This window comes from Acomys minous (assembly GCF_964271855.1).
Source record: "Acomys minous genome assembly, chromosome: 1".
NCBI lineage: Eukaryota > Metazoa > Chordata > Mammalia > Rodentia > Muridae > Acomys > Acomys minous.
Genome location: NC_140483.1, coordinates 65373515 through 65395914, shown reverse-complemented (window position 1 = coordinate 65395914; position 22400 = coordinate 65373515). Strand labels below are relative to the sequence as shown.

The window sequence follows — 22400 nt, the reverse complement described above, 5'->3', positions numbered from 1 at the left end:
AACTTACTTTTCATGTGTATGAATCAATACAGGCGTGGGTGAGTTTTGCATTCTGTTGTGCATGGCTGGAGACCAAAGGACAATGCAGGTCTCATATCTCCTATTTAATCTTCATCATGTCAGTCCTGGGACTAGAACTCTGGCCATCAGCTTTAGCAGAAGCATATGTTTTACCTACTAAGCCATCTTGCCAGCACCACGAATTGTCCTTAATGTTATGTAATTTATTAGAAGATGAGCAGGAACAGCAAGGTAGGTTGGCAGGTAATGGGCATTGCTGTACAAGTGTAATGATCTGAGCTCCATTCCTGTAATGCATGCAAAGGTGAGAAGGAGCAAACCGACTTCATAGAGTTGTTTTTGACCTCTACATATGCAGCCAGATAGGCAGACCACCCCCATACACACATAATACATGTAAATAAACAAATAACAACCCAATTTAAAAACGGGACCTGGAACTAAACCAACTCGTCTGAAAAAATAAAACACATGCAGCTAAGAATTTGTTCTTAATATTCAATATCGTTAGCCAAAAGGACAATGAAAATTAAACCATTCTGTAATTTCATCTCACTCTTATCAGAATGGCTAAGCTAAAACAACAACAATACAAAACAAAAACAAACAAAACAAAAATGCTACACAATGACAACAAATGTTAGTGTGGATATTCACTGCTGGTAGAAATGTAAGCTGCTACACATCTTATGGCAATCACTGTGGAGTTTCCACAAGATGCTGAAAATTGGTTTTACCACAGGATCCAGAAATACCACTCCTGGGCAAACACTCAATGGACTCTCTATCCTCTACATATTTGCCCACTCATGCATGTTCATTGCTTCTCTATTTACAACAACCAGGAAGTAGAAGCAGTCTAAACATTCATGAGCTAATGATTGGATAAGGAAAGTGTGGTACATATACACTATGGATTGTTACTAAGCTATCAAAAAATCAAATTATGAAATTCACAGGGAAATGGATAGAGTTGATATGCAGGCCCAGAAAGATAGATGGCTCATGCTCTGTCTCATTTCTAGATGTTACCTTTGAATCTTCAGATTTGTGTGCTCTGTTTAGAATACCCATGGGAATTAGGAAATTAGTTACTGGCAATGATAGTTTGTCTTTCAGGGAAGAGAGATAGAATGCAATGGCATGGATTAAAGAGAAATAGTGGAACAAGAAAAGTTTCAAGGGGGTAAGAGGGCAGAGTAGAGGAGGCAAAATGGAGAAAAATGACTAACAAAAAAACATTCTTTTAAAGTCAGAAGAAATCCAAATTGCTAAAATACTTAAATATACACCTATAAAAATACTTTTAAGTGCAGTTACTTTACAACCGGATAATAATGTTGCAACTAGACACGGTAGGCTAACACAGAAAAAAGCCCAGTGTCAGGAATGGATTACTGCTGTTGGATTTGTTGGCCACTGAGGCCTATAGACTCTCCAATAGCACTGAATATAACCAGTAGTCTTGATTACCAACTAGAACTCGTTAGAAATACCTTATTGCGCTTCCATAGTGTCTCAAAGCCTTAGATGTAAGGTAATATTGTTGATGTACCTACCAATTGGTAACCTGTACCCCCAAATCAGCTCTTTGCATTTTGCCTAGTTCTGGATTTAAAAAAAAAGAAAACACAAAACTTCCTTGGTAACGGGCATGAGCTATTTTTTCTATGACTATAAACCTAGTTGGAACTTATAGGAAAGTGTAATAGTGGCTTCTCGCTAGGGTACATGACTTTACCAGCCACTGGTAGTTTGCTACACTAACAGCATTAGCCATAAATTTCCTACTATTGGACAGGCCTTAGAGCCGATTAGATTGTTCTTGGGTCTTGGATACCCTCAAGTTACAAATGTCATTGTTGCCTCCTTGAGCGCAACTAGGTATGACATTTTTGTTTCTCTCTTGAGAACCTTGCATAGAACCATACAGTTCTCAAAGGGAAAAGCTTCCAGGTCAGTTCCTGTGTCAAAAAATAGCAAGCATTTGGGTCTTTCTGCTTCTGGGTTAACTCACTCATTATGATCATTTCTAGCTCAATCCATTTATCCACAAATTTCAGGAATTCCTTGTTTTTAATAGCTGAGTAGTATTCCATAGTGTATATGTACCACAGTTTCTTTATCCATTCTTCTATTGATGGACACTAGGCTGTTTCCATGTTCTGGCTATTATGAATAAGGCTACTATGAAGGCGGTAAACCTTAAACTCCTACCCAGATCTAGCCAATGGACAGAACATTCTCCACAGTAGAGTGGAGAGTGGGATATTACTTTCTCACATACTCTGGTGCCTCACCTTTGACCATGTCCCCTGGAGGGGGAGACCTGGTGGCACTCAGAGGAAGGACAGCAGGTTACCAAGAAAAGACTTGATACCCTATGAGCATATACAGGGGGAGGTAATCCCCCTCAGGAACAATCATAGGGGAGGGGAATAAGGGGAAAATGGGAGGGAGGGAAGAATGGGAGGATACAAGGGATGGGATAACCATTGAGATATAACAAGAATAAATTAATAAAGGAAAAAATATTTAAAAAAATAGCAAGCACACAAAAAGTGCATGCTGATAAAATGTAAGAAAAAGTTCACAGATACATGTGAGTGAGTATAAGTTTAGAATGAGAACTCAGCTCATTGTCAGTCATTATTATGATAAAATATATATGAAATAGTATAGACAACTTTAATTTTCTATTCCAGAAATATATAAAGTTATTTTATTTTTTATATTGAGTAAGCATATTTATTTTGTATATTTTTGTAGCCAAAACATGCCTGGGTATTGTTTCAGATTGACTACCACACTCCATTGGGCAAGCACATTAAAGACAACCTTAAGGGTACCAATATGTGTCAATATCACTTTAAGGAATGAAACATTGCCACATTCCCCTTGACCTGATGTGGCAAAGAGAGAGCCCAAGTATAAATTCTCCATTTCTCTCACTGTGCTTCCAGTCTATGATTTTAACCTATCTGCATTCTCTCTTGTTTTTTGGATCTGTCCCTATTGCCTGGGTCTCTCTAGCAGAAGGCTTCACTCTGTATTTACAGAACAGCACAAATGTGAAAGGAATCAGGCTTTTTATAGGAATCTTTAACAGAATTTTAAGTTGAGTTACTGACTCTGTCTGACCTAGAGAACAAACATTCCTGCAAATATACCATAATTAAACTCTATCCTCATGCTGATTTCAATATTTATAGCAGATGTTTGTTGTATGGGGCTTATTTCAGCCCATTGGCTATCTTTAGGAAATGATTACCATAACACACATTCATACACACTTATTGCCCTGAGTCAGGGACATGGAAGACTACATAATTTAAAATTAAAGTTATGCAATAGTGTAGATAATAAAAGTTGATGACAGAGGAATTTCAAATCAAGTGATGTCAGTTTTTTTATAGTTTTTCTAAATGTAGGTCATACAAACAGGATGAATATATAGCAGAATATCAGATCAAGTCTTAATGTCCTCAATATATATGGTTGACTTCTCTAGAGGTCCAGTAAAACTTCTAGTCTCTTAGAATTTAAGAAATTTTCATAAAACTGCATCATTATATCACCAAAACAGTGTCTAATTGCTCTTAATAATTAATGAAGAAATGAGGTAAAAAGAAAAATTAATCCTGGAGCTGTCAGTTTAAAAGGTTCAAGTTATGAACCACACAACCCTTAACCCTATAGAGCAGATCTGTGTGTAAAGGAAACTTCAGGCTACTGGACAAGGCCATGTTGAGTTCTAAGTCATCAACTTAGGCAAAAGTCAAAAAGCTAAAAGCCAAAAAAAGAAAAAAGGGAGAACAAAGAAGGAAGAGAGAGAGAGAGAGAGAGAGAGAGAGAGAGAGAGAGAGAGAGAGAGAGAGAGAGAGAGAGAGAGAGAGAGAGAGAGAGAGAGAGAGAGAGAGAGAGAGAGATCTGCAAACCAACTAAAGCCCTGTCTATGTATAAGCACTGGAAATTCTACTCATGCCCTCTGATAGATTAGGAATTTACTTTCATAATGTTACTTTTTCTTTTTAAAAACTATTTCTATTTAACATTTTTTCTGTTTGCGACAATAGCTTTATTTTTATAAAGTAAAATGAGGTCAGTAAATCATTCACCAATATTGTACTTGTAAGCCCTTTACCTTTGATATTTTATATACTATAACATAGAATCATCTACCCAAACTGATTTTCTAAATCATGACATATTTGAATATATGCTCTTGACTTTGAAATCCATTTACAAGTAAGAACTTTATACAGAAACCTTGTATTCTTCTTTGATTTATTGTTAGATTGGGTGTGATTTCTTTGTGTAACTTGGCTGTCCTGGACTCCCTTTGTGGACCCTGCTGGCCTTGAACTCACAGAGATCCACCAGCTTCTGCCTCCCTCCCTGAGTGCTGGGATTATAGGCATGCACCAGTGCACCAGGCTATGAGATGATGCCCTTCTCTGATTCAGTACACATTTACGCCCACACATATATTTGCATATACTATACACACAAAAGTATGTGCAGCTTATATACAAAGAGTTCTTGCCATAGAAAATAATCAAAATCATGCTGGCTAAATTGTCATTTCCCAGAGCAAAGATAAAATGTAGGAAACTACTTTTTATTTTTAATTTTATGCCCTGCCATTGATTTCTGTTCTCATTTCCAGCCCCTTTCCCCCCACCTCCACTCTCCCCAAACCTAATGCCAACCCCTGCTCCTCTCCCCACCCCCTCCCCCACCCAGTTTCCTTCCTCCATCTACTTCAGATATCTGTCTATTCTATTTCCTCTTCAGAGTGAGATTCAAGAATCCTCTCTTGTGCCCCCCTTGTTACTTAGCTTCTTTGGGTCTATGGTTTGTAGCACGATTATCCTGTTGGTGAGGATGTAAACTGGTAAAGCCACTATGGCAATTACTATGAGGTTCCTTAAAACACCAAAAATATAGAACTATTATAGATGCCAGCTATAACGCTCCTGGGTATGTACCTGAAAAACTCTATATCAACATACCACGAGGAACTTCATTTCCATGTTTATCAGTGCACCTCTTTGTAATTGAAAAGAAATGGAACTAGTCCAGAAATGGATGCACATATAATGAAAATAGGGAATTTCATTCTCACAATGGAATTTTATGTGGCTATAAGATATACGTAAAAAGAATGAAGTCTTGATATTTTCAGCAAAGCAGATGGAATGGGAGATTATGATAAGAGAAACGAGAAGTTTGTGTGTGTGTGTGTGTGTGCGTGTGTGTATGTCTGTGTGTGTGTGTATGTCTGTGTGTGTGTGTCTGTGTGTGTGTCTGTGTGTGTCTGTGTGTGTGTGTCTGTGTGTGTGTGTGTCTGTGTGTGTGTGTATGTCTGTGTGTGTGTGTGTCTGTGTGTGTATGTCTGTGTGTGTCTCTGTGTGTGTGTGTGTATGTCTGTGTGTGTGTGTATGTCTGTGTGTGTGTATGTCTGTGCGTGTGTGTCTGTGTGTGTGTGTGTGTGTGTGTGTGTGTGTGTGTGTGTGTGTTTACAGGACATTAAAGTAGAAAGGGGACCATAATGGGGAAAGAAGAACTCTTAAGGTAGGGGAATAGATCTATCATTTGTCCATTGTTGTATCATCTATAATTATTATCCATCACCTCATGATCATCTATTACTATTCATCATTCATTACTGTCAGCTATTCATGTAGTATACAATCTACAAACCACTCAATTTATCTATCTATTATCTACCAATCATCTATCTTCATGTCTATCATTGCCATCTTTTATCTACTATCATCTATCTATCTATCTAACTATACATCATCTAGCTATTCTTCTCTGTTATCTGTTTAATCTTATAAAGTTCTTTTTATATGTAATGAAATAATTCTTCAATATGGACTGATGATTTACAGCTTAAAAGTGAAGGAATTCATTATTTATTAGCACCTCTATCCCTATGCAAGAGAACAGTTGTTTATCATATTATCTCCTTCTATGAATAAAATTAAAAAATACATCAAAACATTTTAAGTTAAAGAATAGCTGAATGTGATTGTCCCCCTTTTAGGAATCTTCTCAGGTACAAGGCTACCTTGAACCCTTATATTTTAGAAGCAAGGCTATCACATTTCTAGTTATAAAATAAAAATATTTTAGAGAAAAAGACTGAAAGTATGGAAAATATATGAAGTCATACAATAGTAATATAAAATTTTATATAATGTGATTTTCCAGAGAAAATATGTGCGCATATTTAATCCAGGGCATTTAACCTTTCAGTAAAATTATGGTAGGTAAAATAATTTTTTTTTAATTTATGGTTTTCAACATCTCAATTTTGTTTCTTTCCACATCACACTGAATTTTCCTACATGTTTCCTTTTAGACAAAACTTTTACTCATTAAAGGAGGATGCACAATAAAGCAGAATTTGTGTCTATACTTATTTTGTGGAATTTAGTGGCCCCTGTAGCAGAATGAATCACAACCTGTTTTACAAGGCCTGAGACACATGGTTCAGCCCCAAAGCCCTGGATGTTGCTTCAGCTTTTCTGTATTTGCCTTGTGTGAAACTGAACCACTAAGTCAACATGTATATTGGTTGCTTTTTATTTTTGCTGTAACAAAATATCTGTCACAAGTAACTCATGAGAGGGAGAATTTATTTGGGTTTTCATTCTAAAGGTGCACCCCATGTCTCCCTGCATGGGAAGCCACGATACCAGGGCACAGGCAGGCTGCACAAGATTAATGCTAGCGCTCAACACACTTTCTTCGTTTTCTTTAGTCTTGCCCCAAGTACATGTCAAGCTGTTGCCCACATGATGGGTGAGTTTACCACCTCAGTTAATTTGACCTAAGTACTTTCTCAAAGAGGCATCTGGATAAGCAACTGCTGTGATCCTCCACCCTGTCAGGGACTGGTGAGGTGGATCCATGCGGTCAGAAGTTTCTGCGTATCCTGACAATCTGAGTTCGATCCTCACAAAATCATGTAAAGGTAATAGGAGAGAATGCATTCCACAGGGTGTCCTCTCCACGGTCACACTCATGCTATGACACGTGTACCCAGATGTGTGCCACATGCAAATAGAATAATAACAAACACAATTACAAAATAAAGATCCTTTTGGTTAAATACTAGCTATCATGAATTTATAACACTCAAGCAAGTACTTCAGAACATGGATAAATAGTCAACGTCATGTTAGTGATGGACAGCTAAATAAAACAATACATGTCAAACACGTAGTACAGCATCTGGTCTATGGCACCTGTAAGTAAATGAGATGCGTTAAAACAGAATTTCTTCCTTAAAATTTCACTCTGTTACTTTGTGGACAATGTAAAAAAAAAAAAAAAATATATATATATATATATATATATATATATATATATATATATATATATACACAATAATAGAACAAATATAAAATTGTAATTATTCTTACTCTATTTATGTTGATTAAGCACCAGAAATACATCTATCTAACAAGCAACAATGGGACCTAGAGAAATGGCTCAGCAGTTAAGAGGACATATTGCTCTTGTAGAGGATTGAGTTCAGTTTTGGTACCCATATTGGGTGGTTCAAAACTACCTATAACTCCAGCTTCTGGAGATCCAATGTCTCTACTGACTTTTGTGGGCAGCTGCGTACATATACACAAAACACACACACACACAAAATATATATATATAGATAAGCTTTAACAATAACAGTTAGTTTACTAGAGGAAACTGCTAGGCTGTCACTGTTTTCTCTTTGGCAGACTAATGGTATTGAGCAATGTGACATTCTGGTGTGTTCATCTGTGCTTTTCCCGGAAAAGCAAACAAGCAAAGACATTCCATGATTCCTATCAACTTAACATAATCTCCTTTCCCAATTCAACAAAACAAAACAAACAAATTGCATCGTGTTTGATGTTGATGTTTACGCCTGGGTCATGCAAATCTCAAAATCTGTAAAACACTATTTTCCCCTCATAAAAGCATAATGAGAGGGTTTAATTGCTGCTTTGACATTTTAAGGCACAGGTCACACGCTTTAATGACACCTGTAAAATTATAACTGCCAAGAAGTTGTTTGTGGCATAATCTAACATGACAACATGGCATCCTAACTGACAGGAAGCAGGAGTCATTATTGTGATGGGGAACAATAGTCTCTGGGATCAACCCACTTTGAATTTCTGCATAAAAATAGTAGATCATCAGCCAGAAGCCCAGGCAAGTTCTTCATCTCAGCAAATGCTGTGCACAAACAGATGTCTTTCTCTCATTTCCAAACAGGAGAAGAGGAATATATTTTTTAATATTTGAGTCTCTTTTTTTTCAAAAGCTGGTTTTGCTTTAATTACATTTTAAAATGATTTTAGAGTTCTATGTAATTCCCTAATCAATTTAAGTCATTTTTCACTGACATCTTTCTCTCTTTCATCTTCCTCCCATCCTCACTGGACTCCTGCTCAATAAGGCCCTTGCTACTTTCACGTCTTCTTTCTGTGTGTGATCACTAAATATAATTTGTTTCCTGATAAAGCCTGAGTGGGAAATTATTTGCTTGAGTGAGGGCAAGTTACCAGAGGTTAACACCATTGAAGAAAATAACCCACCTCCTCCAATATTTACTAATTACAAATAGTCCCTAAAGGAAGATTAGGGTCCTGTGGACCACTCCTTAACTTGTTTTGAAATGTTGAGGAGCCAGGTTTAATACAAGTTTTATTATAAGGGATCATGGTACTTGTTTTTTTTTCTGGTTGTTGCCACAGTAAATAGAGACAGGAAACATTCTTTGTCTCATTGTCACACACAGCAAAGCTAGATGTTGTATAACATATAAACAACCTCACTCTCCACTCAACTGTGAAGAACATCCTGTCCATTGGCTAGATCTGGGTAGGGGTTTGAAATTTACTGCATGTATAGTCCTGACTTTCTCACGAACACTGGTGCCCCATATTTGACCACGTCCCCTGAATGGGGAGACCTGGTGGCACTCAGAGGAAGGATAGCAGGCTACCAAGAAGAGACTTGATACCCTAAGAGCATATACAGGGGGAGGAGGTCCCCCTCAGTTACAGTCATAGGGGAGGGGAGTAAGGGGAAAATGGGAGGGAGGGAGGAATGGGAGGATACAAGGGATGGGATGGCAATTGAGATGTAATATGAATACATTAATAAAATATATTTTAAAAACATATAAACAACCTCAAAAAACACTAAAAGGCATCAATGCTGTATTAAAGAATGAAAACACTGATGCCATCTTGGATTACATTGACCAAGAATGGGCTCAATGGCCGGGCGTGGTGGCACACACCTTTAATCCCAGCAGTTGGGAGGCAGAGGCAGGCGGATCGCTGTGAGTTCAAGGCCAGCCTGGTCTACAAAGTGAGTCCAGGACAGCCAAGGTTACACAGAGAGACCCTGTCTCAAAAAAAAAATGGGCTCAAATTTGAATTCTGCATTTCTTTCATTCTATCTCCCATTTCTTTGTAGTATGTGATTACTCTCCTGTCTCTAGCCTGACTATAGTACGTTCCTGATCTGTGCCTCTTTTCTCTCCTTAACAAAGAACTTTGATCAACATTTATTGAACAGTACCATGAATATGGAATGATAGATTCTCTACAGAACACATTAATAGAATTTTTACAAGGGAAAAATATCAAACTGACTCAGAATAGCATATAGATATTATCAACCTCCATCTATGAGGCTTGCAACGTTTATGGTAGATAGGTGTTTTAAGGTTTCATCCACTGTGGTGGCCATTTTCAGCAAATGATTACCAATGTTAACCATAATACATACATACACACACACACACACATACTCTTCTGGCTCAGAAGCATGGATGATAACATAACAAGAGTAAAGCTATTTACTTAGATTAGGTTGCAAAACTGATTCCATGAGAAATCCAAAGCAAGTAAGACTTTTTACATTTTTTTTTTAAAGATAAGTAAAATTACATAAGCTGAACACACAATAGGACAGCAAACTAGGTACATGGTCTTAAATGACCTTTGCTGTTAAGTCTGCCAAAACTTCAGCCTTTATGGAATCAAGAAATATTTTCATAATAATATACCACTATAAGACTGCAGCATGAGTCTCTGTCATTCTGAAACTGAGGCCAATTTATTTACAATGGCTTGCTTTTGCTTTCTTCAAGAGCCGTTCAAATCAGCTACCTGCTGAGTTATTTTATAAACACACACACATATGATATATAATATAATATAATATAATATAATATAATATAATATAATTATATATAATTATATATAATGCATATCATATATATGTAATGTTCTTTCAGAACTTTCTGCAAGTATACCATGTACTTCAATCATATTCATTGCCCACTCCTCCCACATCCAACCCACTTCTCCCACTCTCCTAACTTTATGGCCTTTTAATTTAATTTTATTTCTCATGGAGTCCAGTTTGTATTGCTCATAAACTCAGTGGTCTTGGGCCATCCATAGGAGCACAGTGTAACTACCAGGGCCATATCCATAATTAAAACCAGATTTCCTCCCACAGAGGTCCTCAGTTGTCAATTATCTCCTCAATTAGGAGGGGCCATCATGAGCCCCTCCTTTACCCATGTTGGGATGTTGACTGTCTTGATTTTGTGCATGTGTGCAAACAAGTAAAGTTGCTATGAATTCATGAGTACAAGAGTCCTGTCATGACTAGAAGACATTGTTCTCTGATCCTCCTCAACTTCTCACCTTTACAATCATTCCATCCCCTTTTCTATAATGGCCCTTAGGGACTGAGGTGGAGGGGATTAGTATAGAAGTCACATTTGTGGCTGAACTGAGCCCTGGCATTTATGCTCTGTAGTTTTATCAGTTCTTGAGTTGCCGCACTGATTTTAAGGCAACTTTTCTGGTGAAATCTGAGAGCTACACTAATCTATGCCTATGGATATAGAGTCCTACTGGGCAGTTTGATACCATGTTCACTTTGCAAAATAATAATGATAGGTTTATTCCTGGACTCTGTAAACTTGCCAACTATGGGCTTTTAGCCAGGTTTACAGCACCAGGCATGTGTTTCCTCCTGTAGAGTGGACCTTAAATCATACAAGAAAGCGGTAAAAAGAGAGATTTAAGGATGGAGAGGGATAAGAGACTATGATGGAGAACGGGGCAGGAGAAATTGCTAACACTAAGGATGTTTGATAAGTCCTAGTAAAATGTAACTATTTTATAAGACTCTTCTATAAGCATTTAACTGGATCTACACCACAAAGGAGGCAATGACCCTCTCAGAAGCTCTATGTTGAAAAATACAAGACCCAGTGTCATGTGAGACACTCCTCTTGATCTGTTGCTAAGACTTAGCTCAGATATCTCCAAAAACAGTTCAGGATAATGGTCACTCTTGGTTCCCTATCCTAACTTGGTAACAGAACCCAGTTGTTGAAGACAGCCACATGTTTTGGTCATAGGACATAGAGAAATCAAGTTGGGACTGATCTATAGTCTTCCTCCTTGCAGGCTACCTCTCCTAGTTCAGGAATGTTATATGTAGGCTGTCGAGGTCAAAAGTCATGAACAGTCTTACCCATCTGTGACCCCTGTAAGCTGTGTTCATGACTGCAGTGGCAAAGTTTAATTGTTCTATTTTGTTTATCGTTATATTTTATACATGTTAAATGCAATGAAAAGAACAGTTGCTATTTCTTTAAAGAAAGGCATGATTCCCTAAATGTTGACCTCAGCTTTGGTTTTGTTGATTGTATTGGGTACTTCTTGGTTCCCTCTCAGTCCTAGCCTTTGGCTCAAATGAACTACTGTAGCTTGATGGGTTCAACACTCTACTAGGTAATAGAGTCTGTCGAAACATTAACATTATGGCTTAGTCTAGGATTTTACAAACTGTCTTCTAACATGGCATTTGAACCTTGTCTAAAATTCTTAAAACTGAAGTTGCTTCATGAACTACAAACAAAGGTATTCCCATGATTAAACTGGGTGTTCCCTGCTAATATCTGATTAAGCTAAGATTAGCAATGCATGTTTGATATTTTCCATATCTTGCTTGGTCTGAAAAAAAAATCTATGTGAGATGCTCATCTACAGAGAACTAAAATGATGACAATTTTCCAATAGGAATGACAGCTGTGGCTAGCACTAAAAAACACTGTGTCAGCAGTCTGCAATCTCAGCTTTAGTCAGCCATGATAAGAAACATGAAGTCAAGGGCAGTACCCGACTGTGGCTGAATAATGGTGTTATATAAAGCGCCCTCAGAATGTTGTTTAAATATGACAGACAAACTGAAGAGCTTGGTGCATATACTTTACCAAATATTGTGGCAAAGCAACAACAAGAATACTAAAACAAAAATATAGACTAGGCACCCCTCTTTCACAGGCATGCCAAAATTCCATATTCCTTACAAACTGCTTTTCATAACATGGTAATTCTCATTACACATTTAAAAACATTTTATGTGTACACACACAAGTGTGTTGTTATATGGAGGGGGTCATGTATGTTTGTATGTGTGTGCACATTTTTGTGGGGATGTCAGAGGACACTCTCCAGCGTTCTCTCTCAGAATATCTTCTGTGTTCTTGTCCTTTGTGACAGGTTCCCTCATCGACTTGAAGCTCAGTGGTTAAGTAAAACAGAATGAGCTGAGGGCCTGAGGGAATCCTCCTGTCTCCCCTTTCCCAGTGTTTATATAACAAAAACATGGCATGACAGCTAGACTCTAGCCTTCAAACTCAAGTCTTCATGCTTACAAGGAAAGCACCTTAACAAGTGACCTATCTTTCTAGATTCTGCTACATGTTTGATGGAAAGCTGAGACTAGAAAGAAATTTTATTCACATTAGACTGGTTGCTATTTTTTGAACCCTGAAGGCATTTGTACCAAGTTTGTAGAGTATAATTGTTGACTTTAAAATCATTGTGCTCAATGATTACTCCTTTCTTCTTCTTCTTCTTCTTCTTCTTCTTCTTCTTCTTCTTCTTCTTCTTCTTCTTCTTCTTCTTCTTCTTCTTCTTCTTCTTTGTGTTCAGTGATTACTCCTTTCTTCTTTTTCTTCCTCTTCTTCTGGGTGTTTTGTTTGTTCATTTGTTTTGAGACAGGTTCTTTCTATATAGAATATTCCTGGCTGTCTTGACACTTCCTATGGAACACCCAGGCTGGCCTCTCACTCACAGAGATCTACCTGTCTCTCAGATTAAAGTCATACAAACCCATTATTTCTTAAACCTAATACAAGCTAAAATGTATGTAGGTTTGGTTAATATAACTAAATACTTAACTTTTCAATTACATATTGAGTAATATTTTTTTCAGAAATGTTACTTATTAAAGGTGATACTTAATTGGTTAACTTTCTCCAAAAACAATAAAGCCTTCTCTTTACAAGGCACAGAAGACTCTAATAAGGTGACTAAGGCACCTGTCTGAAATTAGTACTGTAATAAAATCTTCAATGAAGCCAAAATTACAATGACTTTGTGTTTGTCTAGAACAGCCTTGCATTCTTTTTTTTTTGTTTCCGATTATTTTTTAATATATTTCATTAATTTATTCATATTACATCTCAAATGTTATCCCACCCCTTGTATCCTCTGATTCCTCCTTCCCTCCCATTTTCCCCTTACTCCCCTCCCCTATGACTGTGACTGAGGGGGAACTCCTCCCTCTGTATATGCTCATAGGGTATCAAGCCTCTTCTTGGTAGCCTGCTATCCTTCCTCTGAGTAGCCCCAGGCCTCCCCATCTAGGGGACATGGTCAAGTATGGGGCACCAGAGTTCGTGTGAAAGTCAGACCACACTCTTCACTCAACTGTGGAGAATGTCCTGTCCATTGGCTACATCTAGGTAGGGGTTCAAAGTTTACTGCCAGTATTGTCCTTGGCTGGTGCCATAGTTTGTGCAGGACCCCTGGGCCAAGATCTGCCCATCATAATGTTCTTCTTGTAGGTTTCTAGGACCCTCTGGATCTTTCTATTTCTCCCTTCTCCAATGCTTCTCTCATCTAGAGTCCCAATAGGATGTCCTTCCCTCTGACCTACTTTCCTGATAAGTAATCTCATGGGACATGCCCTTTGGGCTAGTGTCCAGATATAATGTGTGTGTGTGTGTGTGTGTGTGTGTGTGTGTGTGTGTGTGTGTGTTTTCGAGCATGTATGTTTGTTTCTCCTGTGGCTGGCAACAGGCTTCAGCACTTCCTTATGTTAGTATGAGCTACATAGGTAAATTCCAGTTCTCTGGGGGTGCTTTCTTTCTCAGTCTGACAGCCAATAGGATGCACAGACTTGTCTTTTTAGAATATCTTTATGCCTGCCAGGCCAGTGACAAGTCTTCCTATTCATCACACCCACTTATTCCCCCAGCCTTTTGAGTTTATAAACAGGTGGTGGTATCATGGGTATGTATTTGCTAAGGCATCATAATCCACCATAATGATTTTGTCTTTATGCCATAATATCTCCACCAAAAATAACGCTAAATTCCAATGGCATTTTAATTATTATATTGCTGCTGTTATTCTTACTATGTTATGTGACAGTCATTTGAAATGCAGTAATTACAAAAACAAAAGATCACTTTATATTGCAGAAAAGCCTATGTCTGTCTCAGAAAACTTCCATATCTCTCTCTCTCTCTTTCTCTCTCTCTCTCTCTCATGACTAATGTAATATGCAATTCAGAATTTGGACTGGGGCTGTGTCAAGATTTTATAGACTTATGTGTTTGTATTACAGGAAGATTGTGAGTTAACCCAGAAGCAGAAAGACTCAAATGGTATATACTCACTTATATCTGCATATTAGCCCAAGGGGCATGTCCCACAAAAGCCTTCACTTACCAGGAAACTGAGACAGAGGGGAGGACATTCTAGTGGGACTCTAGATGAGAGAATCATGGGAGAATGGCAAAGTAGAAGGATCCAGAGTGTCCTAGAAGCCTACAAGTAGAACATTATGATAGGCAGATTTGGGCCCAGGGGTCCCGCTCAAACTAAGGCACCAGCCAAGGACAATACAGGCGGTAAACCTTAAACCCCTACCCAGATCTAGACAATGAACAGAACACTCTCCACAGTAGAGTGGAGAGTGAGATATTACTTTCTCACATACTCTGGTGCCTCACCTTTGACCATGTCCCCTGTAGGGGGAGACCTGGTGGCACTCAGAGGAAGGACAGCAGGTTACCAAGAAGAGACTTGATACCCTATGAACATATACAGGGGGAGGTAATCCCCCTCAGGAACAGTCATAGGGGAGGGGAATAAGGGGAAAATGGGAGGGAGGGAACAATGGGAGGATACAAGGGATGGGATAACCATTGAGATGTAACAAGAATAAATTAATAAAGTAAATAATTAATTAATTAATTAATTAATTTAAAAAAATAAATAAATTTTAAACCATCAGGAGAGTAGGTGGACACCAGAACATTTACACTGTTATTTAATCTTCAAATTTACCTACCAAATGTATGGATTTGGAGAACACATGTATGCATTTATATGTGTGCATGTATGTGAGCAAACATATATTCATATATGTGTGGATGCCATAGGCTGACATTAGAAGTCTTCTTTTATTTTCCACCTTTCTCAGTGAAGCAGGTGCTTTCAGTTGAGACCAGCGCTTACATTCTCCCCATCCAGTGAGCTCTTCTATCCTATTGCTGTAGTCCTCTTTTGATAATATTAGAACCAGCTTCATTGGGCTTCCAAAATAGGTTGAAAACCAGAAGTTATCCAGGAATTCTCCAGGCCTTCATCCCCAGATTGGGATTATGTCACTACTAAATTGGACCTTTTCATAGTCATATAGCCAGTTTTGAGTACCTAGACCATACTTTGTAAGTCATTCTAATCCCCCCTTAATGTACATATGTATTACAGTCATTAAATGAGTTTAAAAAAAAAAAAAAAAACCCTGAGTGGGCCACTGAGGCACAGGTAGTAGAATCAGATTGGAAGGAAGCACAGAAATTGTGGAAACTTTTTTTCTTTTCTTTTTTTGCATCTGGGGAATAGGCACCCATTCAAGACAGCAAAAGCAAATGGTTCATTTTTTGTAATTATGCTCAAATTCTTATGTTTAAGCGAAACACCATCTGAACAGAAGCTCATCTTCCTGGAGCGGAGCTTCTTGGCACGCTGAAGTCACTTATTAGTGCCATCACATTGCTCAATTACACCAAACCACAGATGCACAAATGAGCCAGTGAGTGAGAGGCTTCGTGGAGCATGCCGGGGGAGCCAGCTCTTTCCAGGAAACTGTTTTTTTTTTTTAATCTCTTATTTCTTCAATTACCTTTCTTTCTTCTTCTCTCCCCTTTGGCTCCCTTTCTTCCTTTCCCAGTCTCTCCAGAGCATAAATAAAAACTCTCAACTACTTATTTTTGGTCGTTTGCATGTTGCGAAGTCAATATTTTTACAAAGTTGAAATATTCCAGTAAGTCCCACCCTGGAGTGATTGATAACTGTCATTTGTGTAATTAGTCACTATAATTACATGAGTAAATGACTCTGAAATGAAGTCCTTGTTAATCACATTTTGTTCAATAGGAAATAAGTTCACAGTCTTTACAGGGCTTAGATAATGATGAAGCTGGGGAGGAGCTGAAGTGTAAGTAAAAAGGGCTCAGCAACAGGTTACAGCTTTGTTGCTGCAGTGCACTTAAGCTACCTCAATCCTATTCCAGATATTGCTACATTTTCATAATGCTAAGCATGCCTGGGTGTCTAGCTTTTGCAGAAAACACATGGATGCAGAAGAAGCATCGCAGTTTTGTGCTTTTCTGGATGATGGCTTGAGGAGCCCATTAACTTTGCCTCTTTTATTACCACCTTCTAAAGATCACTATAACACCTGGGGATGAAAGTCATAGCCATGGAAGGACTAAATCCATGGAAATTTACATATCCAAGTATCTAAAAACCCCCTCCAAAGATTATCACAGGGGCAATATTCCATCTTTGTAAAAATATTGACCTTGAAACATGTAAACTGCCAAAAATAAACAGTTGAGAGTTATTTATCCTAAGAAAAGACTGAGAAAGGAAGAAAGAGAGACAAAGGGGGCAGGAAGAAGAAAGAAAGGCAATTAAAGAAACAAGAGATTAAAAATAACAACAACAATTACTTGAGGCAGTAGCAGGCGGATTTTTGTGAGTTCTAGGCCAACCTGGTCTACAAAGTCAGTCCAAGACAGCCAGGACTACAAAAGAAACCCTGTCTCAAAAAACAAAAACAAAAAACAAAAGAACCAAGCAACCAAACAAAAAAAGAAACAATTTCCTGAAAAGAGCTGGTTCACTAGGCGTGCTCCATGGAGCCTCACCTCCCTGTGTTCCCCTCACATTAAGGTGTCAAGACATGGGGAAAAAAAAAAAAAAAAAAAAAAGGAAAACGAAGACAAAGATCAAAGTTCCCTATGTTCAGATCGCGCTCCTGTGATATCTACTATGTCCATGTACATGTTATCCTCCACATAAGTATAGTTCCAGACACTGTACCTTCATCTGCACCCCACACTGAAAGCCAGAAGTGTGGTACCACTGCGATTTACTGCACTTATGAAGGACAACAGAACCCATACAATAAACACCGAGAACAACTTTACCAAATTCAAACTTATCCCCTCTCTTAAGACTTTGTTCCTTTGGGATCCTATGTACCCTGGGCTGGCATCAGCCTATGTAGCCAAAAAACAACCATGTTCTTCTGACTTTTACACATGTACCCTCACCTTCAGGGATTGTAGCTCTGTACCACCACTCCCCATTTATGTAGTGCTAGATGTTGTATCCAGGGCCTCGTGCAAGCTGCTCTCCTAACTGAAGTATAGCTGCAGGCCGCATTTAGGCTTTTCTTTGTCAGTTACATAAGTGTTTATGCACAAATACATGATATCTTGGGTTTTGCTTCTTGTGTTCAGCTTTATGCATCTACATAGTTTTGTATATTTTGTGTACATTGGGCATTTATTCATTTCTCTGTGGACTAATGTTTTATTATATATTTGTTCATCCCTTACCTATTTGAAGGATAAGTTAATTGATTCCTAGTTTGGAGTGAAAAAAAAAAAAAGAATAACATGACTTAGACATTTGTAAAGCCAACAAATATATCTTTATGTACTAATGGACACCACCAATCTTCTTAGCATCCTTGTTTTATGGAGTTTATGAACCAGCCTCACCCAAAATGCCCCCATAATATTCAAGCTACAAAAAAAAAAATCACCATGCCTTGAGGAAAATGATCTCATTGTGCTTTTAAAGAAAACCCAGCCTGTATTAATCTGCTCGAAGAAACCACATATCACTACCTTCTTAAGGCACACCGACACCCACCATAACGCAGCCCACAGAGAGGAACAGAGATGGACTACCTGGTGTTAAGAGGATGACGGACATCGTGATCAGTGAGCACACGACCAAGATCACCAGCAGGGCAATAGCGATCCCCTTCCAGTTTCTCTGCGGAGGGCTATTACTTCCCAGTTCCTACAGAGACAGAAAAGGAGTTTCATAATTATACGCCCTCCAGGAGAAATGCGTTCTTAAGGGAAAGACTCGGACGGGCCCGATCACAGTTTGAAAGCCGATTAGAATCAGTTTTCTCTTCCACAACCTCTTTAAATACTCAAAGGTGCATAGGTTACAAATGGATATCTTTTGAGGGTGCAATCTCCTTTCTCTAGCAGAGAAAGTAACGGAGCTTTGTACCCTTCGTCTTGGTGTAGACAGTGCTCCTATGCATTAACTGTGGGGCGAAAGACTTTGCAATGGTGCTGTGGAACAACCGTGTCAACTTGCATTTCCCATTGCTACAGTAGAGGATACCACAAAGAGTTACATATACATTTATTCTAGAGGAACTGTCTACTACTGCTCCACATGTATGAGGAAAAAGATTGCAATCAAGAAACTGACATACAATATTGTTTACCATCAGTTAGTACACATTTGTCAACAAAGCAGGATTATTTCAAGTATTTTTTTTAGCACCACTCATTAAAAACAAACACGATGTAGTAGCTAAATTAATTCTTCTATATCCATGATTAAGAAGATTCTCACACTGGGCAATCTGCAGATTTTGGCAATGATGTAAAATTGATGGAACAGAGTAAAATTGAACATCTCTCACAATGCACATAGTAGAGCTATTCATTCTTCAACTGGCCTGTGTTCTACCCTGTTTCCTGGAAATGTAGAAGCTTAATTTGCCAAACACACAAGTTTGACATGAATGTGAGCTTTTCGTTGAAATCATTTTATAAAACATGAAACCTGGAACCGGAGAGGTGGCTCAGAGTTTAAGAGCAATGAATGCTTTTGTCAAAGAACCTCAGTTCTGTTACCAGCACCTACATTACGTAACTCTAGCTCCACGGGATCCAGCGCTCCCTGCTGGTCTCTGCAGTCACCTGCACCTACCCACATGCACATATTCTCCGACTCTCTCTCTCTCTCTCTCTCTCTCTCTCTCTCTCTCTCTCTCTCTCTCTCTCTCTCTCTCTCTCTCTCTCTCTCTCTCTCTCTCTCTCACACACACACACACACACACACACACACATTAAAAATATCATATTGATACTGATTATAGCATTGAAGTCAGTCATGAACACACTAAATTTTAACAAGGAAAACTCGGTTCACAGGAAGTAGTGTATAGTTACTTGTTCTCCTCCTCATAGCAACCACCCTAACAATAGTACATTTGCCGTTCCATCTTATGAAAAGCTACAGGGACTTTCCATCTACCTATTTTCAAATGATGCCTGTTTTCTTTGTGTGTGTGAATGCTGTGCATGTGTGTGTCAGTGAATGATGAACATGTCTCCTACATGTGAGTGCAGGGGCCAGAGGAGGTTGTCAGGTGTCTCGCTCTATTACTCTCCCTCTTATCACTTTTAGACAAGATTTCTCACTGAGTCTGGTATTGATGATTCTTTCTAAGCTGGTGGCCAAAAGCTCCTGTCATCCTTTCTTCTCTGTCTCTCACATCTCAGGGGTCACAGGCATGTATACCCACATCCCATTTTTTATATGGGGGCTGGGAATCTGAACTCAGGACCTCGTGCTTGTGTACTCAGTGCTCATACACACTGAGCCACCTCCATAGCCTTAATCTATGCTTAAGTGCTTCTCAGAAGCCAGTGGCAGGAGAACTCACTGGTATGACTTAAACTAGCGAATTTCTGCTGGTTGGCAAATGCTCATATCAAGGACCAAAGGATAAGGTTGGAGAGATGGTTCCTTAAAAAAAAAAAAAAAAAAAAAAAAAAACCTCTCCCATTGAAGCAGGAGGAAGGAAGGTATGCATTTGATTCAGAGTACACATGGAATGAAAGAAAAGTTAGATGAAGAGGTATGCTCCTAAAATCACAGCTCTGGCATGGAGGAGAGGCAAGCAGATCCTGGGGCTCACTTGCTACCTGTTCTGGCTAAATCATTGAGTCATAGGCCAATGAAAGATGCTGGTCAATAAAATATCTTAAGATGAATCCGTAGTAAGGACAACAGATGTTTACTTCCGTCCTGTGCATACATGTACACCCACATAGAAAGGCACCTGCATACATACACACACACACACACACACACACACACACACACACACACACACACACAATCTTGAGAAATCATTTTCTTTCACTACATACCTTAGAAAAATGGGGGAATTTTTTTTTTCAATGTCACTATTCTTGCTTAAACAGATATGCTAGTACTTGGGGCTTAAAGCTTGAGCATTTATCTCACTGATTTGTCAGTCTGTTTCTGAACAGTTACCGGCTGTCCTAAAACAAAACTCCTTGTCTTTTATCTCCTCCCTGTGTTTACTTTAGTGCTTTAGTAACCTTCCTACATGTTCAGTTCTGCAAGCACAAACATGGCGTTTCCTGAAAACCAACCCAATAAAACTTCAAATCAAATCAAATGGGGCAACAGATTGTACCAACTCATTCCCTCTTGGGGAGCTAAAGTTTTAGAATTATTTTGATTTGAATTGTTTCACTTGCATTCACAATGTTCACATTTTCAACGACAAATAGTTTCAAGGATGATTTGGCCACAAGTAGTCCAAGGATGTTTATACTGAATTGCATAGACTTACCACATTTGAGATGCCTTCCATGGAGCACCAAAATGCAGTTGGTTTGAATACATTAATGACAAAGTCAGAATCACTAAGAATGTGTAGGTGCTGCTGTAAGGGAAGAAATTCAGGCTCTTCTCCCTGCTGCTACTTGACTAAGAGGAAGCCTAGAGTCGAATTCACTACTTTACTTTCCCTGTGTCCTCCGCTGCCCCTGCCTGTCTGTTGTATGAGTCTGAATCTCAGCCTGTCTGAAGGCTCTCTTCTGAATCTCTCTGTCTCTATGTCTCTGAGTGTATGCCCAAGAAAACAGCACAGAAACTATCACCAGGGGAAGAAATGTAATGCTTTATAGCAGTCATTAACAGAGTTTTATAAGGAATTAAGTCACTTACTGTAACTGACCCCAACTAAGCCAGTCAACAAACAGAATTACAAGTGTCATTGTTTATAAATCAATGTTACATTTTACATTCATAGGGCATAGTCAATTTTTGTTTTTATTTTTGTTTGTTTTTCTGAGACAGGGATTCTCTGTGTAGCCTTGGCTGTCCTAGCTTAGTAGACAATTCTGGCCTTGAACTCAGAGATCCCCCTGCCTCTGCCTCCCTGAATGCTGGGATTACAGGAGTGCTCCACCAAGTCCAGCTACAAAGCTATTTTTATAATACTGCTTTCAACATATGTTTTATGTTTTCTCTTTCTCCAAGTTTTATTAATATTTATTACTTTTACATATACATGTATATTATTACACATATATACAATAAACTACATACAGCAAAAAGGACCATGAAACAGTCAGGAATTATATAAATATTACATTCATAGTGTTTTGCCTATTTGTATTTGACATTCTTGGAGAAAACATCTTTCCTATCTTGATAAGTCTACAACTTTGAGTATAAATCAATATCCAACATATCTCATCTCTATCAACCTAAAATCTTCTATCTAGACCTAAAAACATCCTAATCCCTAAACAATTAAGCTTAATTGGAAAACTAAACTGTTTTGTGTTTTCAACCAATGATTATCCTAACACACCTACAAATACACCTGCATTGTTCTCTGCATCATGGGGCATAGAAGAGTACGCATACATTAGCTTAGTTTGTAAATGCTGATTAGATAGGAAAATTTAATACATTAATGTTGTTGTTCCACCATTTTGTTAAAGGCAAATTAAACAAACAGGCTGAATACATGCAGTCTGAAGTCTTAGTGATCTCAAGGTATATTAACTCTGGCTATCAGATCCAGTAAAA

General features: G+C 38.4%; 1 protein-coding gene across 3 annotated transcripts in view; it reads right to left on the bottom strand.

Moving 5' to 3' along the window:
- The window catches only part of DPP10 (dipeptidyl peptidase like 10), a 1517748-nt gene that overhangs the window by 579232 nt on the left and 916116 nt on the right, over positions 1-22400 (bottom strand). For all 3 annotated transcript variants that reach the window (XM_084793012.1, XM_084793011.1, XM_084793013.1), the window contains one exon: positions 18419-18533. In XM_084793012.1, coding sequence (XP_084649138.1) covers positions 18419-18533 — 115 coding nt within the window. Of the gene's footprint in view, positions 1-18418; positions 18534-22400 lie in introns of those variants that run through there.